Raw genomic sequence first — 9,644 nt, forward strand, 5'->3', positions numbered from 1 at the left:
ATCTCCTCCACTTACACCATTTCATTTTCCTTCTACACTGAAAACTAAGCTAAATAAAATTGGAGACAAAAATCCCCTGAAACTTAGTATTTTACATCAATATGTAAATAGTTATTCTTAGCTGTCAAATCAAAGAACACAGTTAGTTGGGCAATGAGTATTTTCAGCATCCCTCCAAATAAGTGAAAGCCAGCTGGAAGAAATTTTACTTCCTCATCAACAGAAAAAGCTTCAAAGAATAGTATGCTATGTTGTGAAATTAAATGACTCCTCACTCCAGGAGGTCTGTCCTTCCAATTTAACAGTTGTCATTTTTAAATGCAATGTTCTTCAAAGAACAATTTTCGCCCCCTAAATAATTTGGGGGGGGGGGGGGGGGGGGGGGGTAGGCGAAGAGGGCAGGACAACACCACAAAAAAAACCCCCAGAGATTCTGCAACATTCACATTCTTCCACATATTTCAAACACAAACACAGGGGCAGAAAGTCTCAGCCATCAGACCCATAGGGTCCGGACTAGCTAGTTAGCTATACAGGGAAGCAAGATGAATCCTGATTGTGGCAACTGGCATAAAGAATTTGTACTATGAACTTACATAAGTAAATGATTTTATGTGACAGTGGCAGAGGGTATGAAGGGGGTGACTACAGTTGTGGTATCTTAAAGAGAAAACTTCAAATGATGATTATTGATTGTGCTTTTTTTTTTTAAAAAAAAAAAAAAAGGCAAACACCAAAATGGGTGTGCCAGCATGGACATCACAGAAAACTGGTTTTACTATTAATTTTGCCTACCTGAAATTCTGAAGAGAATCTCAGCAGGATACAATATTGTTATTCATTTACAACCCACATACATCCCTCTCTGCTGTTAGGACAGCTGCTGCATTCCAACAGGCAAGTGATGTCTATTTGTTGCATGCAACATTTTATCATATAGCACACATATGATAAAGAGTACAGTAAGAGTCAATTAAAATATGTCATAAATAAAAAGACTTAAGTTTCAAATTCTCCAATACCTAAGATGGCTTCAGTATTAAACAGCAATCAGGGGGAAAATGTTCAATTAGAACGTGCCACTAGTTATTTTAGGAAAACGTTATCTATGTTAAGATAGCATACTGGATAAATGCCAGCCCAATTGGAAAAAAAATATATTCTACAGCAAATACCAGTTATTTTATAGCGAAAAATATAAAAATTATTCTGGCTAAAAAGGTAATGCTGCGACTAACTCAACTGTCCAGAAAAGCTATTTGAAGGACAAAAGTTACACAAAGAATAAAACAAGGCACTTTTGCATAAAGCACAAAGCCGAAAATCTAGAATTTTCACAGAGACTTTCTGACATAAAATTCGTAGAGCTTAACTACCTCGAACCTATACACAACTCTGTCAGTTGGAATTTTAACTTAGGTTTCCAATCTCACAGATGATTATCACAAGCAAGACATTATTGAAGTTTCTTAAATATCTTGTGAAGAGCCTAGTGTTTCAGAACTCCTGCCTTAGAGCCAAATTTATAAGAAGTTAAGATATGTTCATTTTTTAGCGAGTTTAAAACTTTTTAGTTGTTTACGAAGGTTGGTTGCATTTCCCTTAAAGATCTTTGAGAAGGAAAAAAGTAAGTTGGAATTGCATGGCCAAGACGGCGATGCTTACAAAACAAGAGACTTTTGTACACTCCACCCCATCCCTTTTACTTGAGTTGGTTTCCCCACACAAACTGCAACTGACTCCAAGCAAAGTCTATTCCATTTGAATCCACACCAAAAAAAGGAGACCTTACTAAAAAAAAAACAAAAAAGAACCTCAAATGTAAACGCAACATTCAGTTCTCTGGGTCAAACAATTAAGTTATTACAGGGCTATCTCAGACAGACTGCTTCCCAGAGTGCAAATCCTCATTTGAGCAAGAGTTCTAAATTAGATCAACAAAATTGAGTCAAGGGAAGCTGAAAACAAGTACACATGCAGATTTACCTGACCTGAAATGCCAGTATGCTGCATTCCACAAGCAGTGAAATAATGAAGCACTGAAGACTAAGTCGAAGCGTCTTTGCTTCTACTGTCCAAGGCAAATAGAAAACCAGTCTTTGGTTTCTCTTTCTTCCTTGTCCCCCAAATCAAGATACTAATAACTTAAACAGTTATTTTAAAATAATAACCCTTTAAACACAGAGGGAAATACAGCTGTAAGCATGCAAGGTACAGATTCCCTCCAAATTAAAAAGCTGAGTGTAACAAGTAGCACTCTTCAGGATTTCTACCTATAAGCTTCTATTCTACAGAATTCTGTATGCATACACTTTTCAAACTGACCTTCTCAGACATGGTGTTTTATACTTGCTTCTTTTCCAGAGGATCACTTGGATAACAAAGAAATCTCTCTGTATATTGTTTTATAAAACCACAAAGTAGTTTTCGGTAGTTAAGAAGCACATACCAGTTGCTAACACTGTTTGAAATGAATGTTTCTTTTTTTGTACTATTAAGTAGTATCTTCCCAAGAACCATGTGGTGCTTTAGATGCATAGCAGTCTGTCAGCGTCCTAACAGAACAGATGGATGTTTTAATTGCAAAAGGGCTTTTAGGTATATCAGCAGTTCCATCACCAAGAGGATGTTTGTGCACAGTTTAAAAGAAAAAAATAAAAAAAAATTAAGGAAATAGCTGGTGAGATATGGAAAGAGGGATAGTATCAAAATACATGAGGGGACGGAGGGGGGTGGGGCGGAAGAGAGAGAATGCTGCCTTCCATGCTGCAGCAGTGAGGAAATTCAGCTCCTGGATGTAACAATTTAGGTACTACATATTTAGTATATATAGTAACTCTCATGTACATCACAGTGAAATCTCCCATGTCGGTACTTCACACGTACTTAAATTATGGATGCTAGCCAGGAGTACAACAGAATTTAGAAGTTGCAAAAACCATTGTACTTAACAGCTGTCACATACCAAAGCTCAGCTGCTGTTTCACCAGCATTCCAGCGTTATCTGCAGGGCTCCTCCTGCACAGGAGGAGAGGCCACTGCGCCCTCCGAGCCCGGAGCCTCGCACAGCCGACTACCTTGGAAAGACCCCATTCCAACTGCCAGGAGATAAGCAAGCGGCTCTGCACAGGTGGAGCAACCCAACAGCACTGCAGACGTTTTAAACTTTCCTGCAGAACAGGACTAGAAATTTCGCTACTTCGGCCCCGCCAAGGACCAAGCTGGGATTTAAACATAATTGAATTCAGATAGTCTCCCAAAGTGGCACGTTTTAGGTATTACTTCTCTTCTCAGGAGATGCCAACACATAAATGATTACAAGATAAAAGAATGTACATGCAAGTCACATCAGGAAGAAAAAAAAAAAATCAAGAGTATGGCAGCCCTAGGTAGAGGTTATTTTTCCTTCCAGTTTCAGACAAGTTCACAGAGATCCCCTTTCCAATTACATCTGTAAAAAAACATCCATTCATATTAACGCGAATTAACTTCTTTCATGTTAAATCAGATACTGGATTTCAGAACTAAGTCAGTGCTCCAAGGGCAGAAGCTCTTCACAGCACAGCTGTTCTCCTACCCTCAGTGAAGAAGCACGTCTGTCTTTGGCACATTTTCCCCCCCCTTAAATGGCACTTAGTCATCTTAAATGGCGCTTACCAATGTATTAAATAGCTGAACTGAGTTATTCACCAAGTAGCGCAACACAGCACTTGTGATTCAATACATGTCACATTCCACAAAGCTTCAGCATTGCCAGGCCTACGGCGTTTTCATGTAAAAGTAAGCATCCAGAACCATGTTTCCATCCATACAGGTGGAAGTCTTCGTGTGACCCCAACTACCAAGTGTATTTTTTTTTTTTTTTTTTTAAACAAACCACCAAACAATTGCTTAGATCACTGCAACTGATCCTGACACTAGATCTTCCCACCTTTATCTTCATACTGGACAGACCAACATTTCTTATAATGAACTTTAAGACAAAGCTGGATTTGTTTCTCCTCACAGCTTTCTAAAAGGTCACATGAGCAAAAAACATCTCTTCCCATATAAAACCTGCCAGCCAGTTGCAAAATTAACACCCCTAATTACACCTGGCATTTCTTAGTATTGTGCCTAACACAGCCCTGCATATAATTCCATACTTATTTTTCATGTGAAGTCTCAATACAAATAAGCAGTTTTGCAGTTTTTGAATTACAAGATTAGTGTATTAGTCTATTTTTCCTTCTACAGGCAAATTATAGAGAAGTCAAGGCCACTGGGGCAATTTATGTTTTACAAAAATTATTTTTACAGAGCAATAAGGAATAGTATAACTTGTTTGCGAGAAGCCTTCTGGATCACAGCCACTCTTACGGTTTTAGGAATAGTTTACTAAGTCTGACCTAATCGGTCTCCCAGTGACTATATCATGACTGTAATTGCACTATGGATTCTTATACTGTTCCATAACTCAGTAACGTAATATCTCAGCGGAAAGCTATTTAACCATATCCTTTTAAACAGATATTAAGTATTTCAAACTTTGAGGATGGTATCTTTTGTTGAAATAGATTTCAACAGAGAGAACAGCTGACATGCATGACCAGTCACTAATGCCCGATTCTGCTCAAACTGATGTTAGAGGGAGTAGGAACAGACCCTTAAAGCTGTAAGGGATTTTGTTTTAGCAATGGCATTATCTGTTTAATGCTCAGAGTCAAGAGACTGAAGAAATCAACCACACTCACACTCTAACTAAGAAAAGGAGACGAGATACCAAAAGAAAGATGCACTAACCACATTCTGAAACAAACCAAGGCAACGTACAAGAAGTGCTTTTACCTTCCTAGCATCACTTTCTGGTTTTAGGGGCTTTTAAATTTGTAATTCTGCATTAAAAGAAGAGATATTTAATTTACAGAATGTTTGAGGACTGATACTTTTTAAGAAAGCTGTTTTGTCATAGCAAAAAATCCTGATTCTCTGCAGTTCTCCTAGCAATTTTTTTTAAAAAATATGTATTTTTCAGATTCCACAACTAGAGAAATTATCAACCTACAGTAATCACTAGAATCATAGAGCCATTGGCTGTATCATCTTATTTGGAATTTCTAATGTTAAGCTTCAGTATAGTAATCTTCCAGTCTTAAAAGTGTCTCTCCTCAGAAATAAAAAAGACCAAAAGTCACCACTGTGCTCTCTTCTCTCCCCACTCCAAGGGGATTAGGGGAAAGAATTCTTTTTAGAAGCGATGCAATAAATCCAGCCTAGGTTTATGCCATTTTACATCAGTACAAGACCAGGATCGCCAAATCCTACTGAGACAGCTCGCAGGAAATTACAGGGATAGAGATGCTAGTAGTTCTCTACCCATGGGACAAGCCAGGTTGCTTAAACCAATGAAGTCCCAGGCAAACAGGAAATCACTGTTTTAAAGCTTTCCTTAGGGTATGATCCTGGAGGATCACTTATAAAAAAGTTACTTCTTCTAAGCAAAACACCCTAACTTTGGGGCCAAAACCCACTCCCCTTTCCAGTTCAATTTGATGTGTATTCTTTTTAAGTATCCCTCCTTCCCTCCCTTTCATCTTCAGGGCATGGGGGATATAAAATAAGGAAGGAGAGATAACTTGCCAAGACAGTTACATAAAATCAGTATGATTACATGTCAGTAATATTTTCTTAGCTGTTTTTGGCTGGTCTGCTACATTAGATGCTGCAACTATTCTGCTACAAGCACCTGATCACAGGTGTTTTAGATGTTGATCACAGATCCCCTCAAAGAGATAAGAGTTTCAAAAAACACTGCACTTTTGAAGTAAAGAGGCACACTCCTTAGCATATGAACTTGCAAAATAAATTTGCATTAATTTAATCCTATGTATGCTTATAGAAATACATTTCTATTTAGTAGTTTTGTAGAAGGAAGTCCAGGACACACGAGCTACTTTAGCAATCAAGTCGAGACACTGAAAACAGAATTGCAACATCTGCATTTAACATACGGAATTAATCATTTAATGCATAAAAACTACATGCAAACAGGTTTAACTGTGTGTAAGCCCTAGCTATGTTTCCTAATTGTGTTTTCTTCAGAACACATCCTATTAGGAAAGGAGGCACACAGTCGTCCCATTTTAAAACGTGTCTGTGCATCTCCATTTAACTGCAGGACTGGAAATAAAGGAAGGAACATCCCTTCCAGCATCACCTGCTGACTTCCACCCTCAACAGCGTGGCAGAGAAACACACAGACCACCATCATCATCTAAAAAAAATGTTTTAGCTCCTTTCTAACACCAATGTATCTAACCTATTTCTGTCGATCCCTTGAACGAATACTACTTCTGCACTCGTTATGCCAGGATCACTATACAACCGACCAAGAAATCTGAACAAAAGCTGAACTGACCACTCGCCACCACTCCCACATTCTCTTCTGAATAAAGCAGGGCCCTTATCTAGCATACTGCTCTCCTTCCCACCCCACCATTACCGCCTCTATTTGACATTCAGCAGAATTGACTCGAGAGAAGAATCTCTGTATTTTTCAGAGTTAAAACATTGAATTGTCACGGTTCAGTGAAGGACCACTCCACTCAGCCAACCCAGCAAGGGGATGGATGGCATTTGCTACTTTGCTAGCATGACCTTATCTTTGGATACCACATTTACCTATTTCACAGGAGAACTTACTAGGTATTTGAACACAGAACAGTATCTCCTTCTTGGACAGATGGACAGACAGTTAAAACCCACAGAGTTCCAAGATTACAATATTTTATACAAACCTATTCAACTGACACACAAGGTATTTTTAAACCCCTCTAAAACTGCAGAAGATTGCATAATTACGTGGGAGCTAACTTTTCCACCCAATACTCCCCAGATTCTGTACTGTAAGTTATAACAGCAAAGCTGCATTAAAAAGCTTCTGCCTTCTCATTATAAAGGTTTTGAATGCGCTGTTTTCAAAGGCTATGTCCTGTACTTGCATACTTTCCTCACTTACTGCCTCAGTCTCTCGGTGAAGTCCCACTACTCTAACAAACGGGAAAACTGATCGCAAGGGCTAACAACGTGGAAAACTAAGCACAGGATTTTTGTTTGCAGGAACGCACCCTTCTCAGCTCAGGAATCCGCCCCCCCCACCCCGCACAGTTGCAACCTTGATTCGTGAGCAAAACTGCCCGCAGCTTTCCCCTTGCCCTAGGCTCCGCTGTTAGCCGGCCTCAGAGCCCGCCGGAACACACCCACCCCGCAACGAAACCCCGAGTGAGCTGCCGGGCATCCTGCAAACAGCCCTTCGCCCCCTCCATCCCCCGTGCGTTTCTCGTCGCTATGGAAAAGCGGTAGATTAAGGCACGTTTAACCTCGAACGCCCAACGCCGCTGCTGGAAAGGGGAAAACAACAAGAAGAGCGACGTCCATTACCCCACGCCTCGAAGGGAGGGGAGGCTGCCCTGACACAGCGCCAAGCTTTGGGGCAGCCCGGAGCTTCCCTGCACCGCGAACACCCTTGGCTTCCCCCGGCAGCCGGCTCGGGGCAGACCTGCCCCGAGCCGGCTGCCGGAGGAAGCCAAGGGTGTCTCCGGGGCGGCGGGGAGACACCCGCGGGGCACCTTCCCCGTGAGGGGAGACAGCCCAAGCGCCGGCCCCGGCTGAGGGGCAGCGCCCAGCCGCCCGCCAGCCGTCCCTCTCCTCACGGCGGCGCCCGCCGGACCAACGGTCACCCCCTCCCAACGGCCGCCCCCCACACACACCTTCCCCTCAACGGTCGCCCCCCTCGCTCACCGGCGTAGAAGCGGATGAGGCAGCCGGTCTCCGAGTCCATGCCTTCCTCCTGCACCCGCCACAGGTCCCGGAAGCCCAGCTGGGAGAGGTAGTCGTTCTGGATCTGCAGCGGCTTCTCGTGGGCCTCCAGCCGCCGGCTGGTCTCCCCGTGGAGCTGCACGTACAAGGCGGGCGGCCCCGGCGGCGCGGCCCCCGCCGGTAGCTCCCGCCCGCCGGCCGCGCCCGCCGGCGCCCCCCCTGCCCGCCCCGGGGGCAGCTCCCCTGGGCAGGGGGGGCCCCGACCCGGCCTGGCACCTGCCTCCACCCCGTCGGGGGGCACCGGCTCCACCTCCAGCTCCTCCGAGGAGGATGAGCCGCCGCCGCCGCCGCTGCTGTAGGGATCTAGCCGGTCGGAGACGCTCTCGGCGCTGGGGCTGAAGCTCTCGGTGTCGGAGCCGGCCGGCCCCAGCTCCCCCAAGAGAGAGGGGCAGGAGAGCGGCGGCCCCCCCAGGTACAGCTCGGCCGGCGGCGCCCCGGGGCTGAGGTCGGAGGGCGCCGGGCTCGGCCGGCCGCCGGCCAAGTCCCTCTCCTCGGCGCTGCCGCCCAGCGGCAAGAGGCCGGGCCGCGCCGCTTCCCCGCAGTCTCCTCCGGCCAGCTCGCTCCGCGTCCCCCGCCGGCTCCTCGGTTTCTCCTCCGGCTGCGGCCGCTGCCCCTCCGCCGCCGGCTCGGGCGACGCCTCGGCGGGGGTCGTCACCGCCGCCGCCGGCTCGGGCGGGGGCTGCTGCGGCGGCGCGCCCGCCTTGCCCAGCACCCGCACCACGCTGCTGCCGCCCCGGTGGCCGAGCTGCTGTAGCCGGGCGGCCACCTCGGCCGCCGTCGTCTCCAGGGTGCAGAGCACCGGGCGCAGGTAGCAGTTCATGTGGCGCTCGTAGACGTGGACGCAGCCCCGCTGCAGGTCCCGCCGCACCCAGTCCCGCTCCGGGGGCTGCAGGGGCTGCAGCTGCCGGGGCGGCTTCAGCAGCAGCGCTTTCCTGTCCAGGCTGCGGGTGCCCAGCGAGGCGGCGGGGGCAGCGGCGGCGGGCGAGGAGGCGGCGGCGGAGAGGTTCCTCTTCAGCCTCCCCCGCCGCAGCAGCAGTGAGTTGGCGTTGCCGGCCCCGCCGGGGGCCGCCGGCGTCCCGCCGGCCGCCAGCGCCGCGGGGGGTGCGAAGCCGCCGGCTCCCCCTCGCCTCCGCCGCGGGCCGCCGGGTCCTTTGCCGTCCAGCTGCCCGCCGCCGCCCGACGGATCCACGCCACTCTCCGCGCCGGCCGCTGCCTGACTCCTCCTGCCCGGGGAGCCGTTCTCTGCCGGCTCCCCCCGACCGCCGACCGCCGCCGGGGCTTCTCTCGCTCGCTGTTGCGCGGGCTCCATCGCCCGCGGGGCCGGGGATGCCGCCGCCGCCCTGCTGGGAGCGCCGATCGGCGGCCCGCCGCCGCCTCGCCGGGGGAGGGGGAGCGGAGCGCGGCGCCGCGTGCCGGGGGGGATTACGTAGCAGCGGGCAGCATTCCGCCGGTGCCCTCGCGCCGCGCGCCCGGCTCAGCCCCGCGCCCCAGCTGTCGCGAGCGCCATTAGGCAGGCAGGGAGCTAGTGAGCCGCCCGCCGCCGCACCCCGCGCGCCCGCGCTGCGCGCCTCATGAATATTAAGCAGCACCCGCCTCGCCGCCGACAGGGACTGCCGTGCGAGGGAGGCTCGCGAGGGGTGACGCCACCGCTCGCGCGGCGGGGCGGGGCCGGGATGATAAACACAACGTGACGGCGCCGGGGAGGGGGGGGGGCGGGGGACGCTGGGAAGTGTAGTCCGCAGCCGCCTGCTCTCTCACCCGGCGACTACAAGTCCCGGCAGCGCCTG

At 48.4% G+C, this 9,644-nt stretch overlaps 1 protein-coding gene across 1 annotated transcript in view; it reads right to left on the bottom strand.

The window, feature by feature from the left end:
- PHLPP1 (PH domain and leucine rich repeat protein phosphatase 1) overlaps positions 1 to 9,317 on the bottom strand; it is a 141,184-nt gene extending 131,867 nt beyond the window's left edge. The window contains exon 1 of the mRNA XM_074576106.1: positions 7,780 to 9,317. Coding sequence (XP_074432207.1) covers positions 7,780 to 9,166 — 1,387 coding nt within the window. The 5' untranslated portion in view covers positions 9,167 to 9,317. The remainder of the gene's footprint in view (positions 1 to 7,779) is intronic.
- Positions 9,318 to 9,644: the final 327 nt, after the last annotated feature.

This window comes from Larus michahellis, chromosome 2, assembly GCF_964199755.1.
Source record: "Larus michahellis chromosome 2, bLarMic1.1, whole genome shotgun sequence".
Taxonomy (NCBI): Eukaryota; Metazoa; Chordata; class Aves; order Charadriiformes; family Laridae; genus Larus; species Larus michahellis.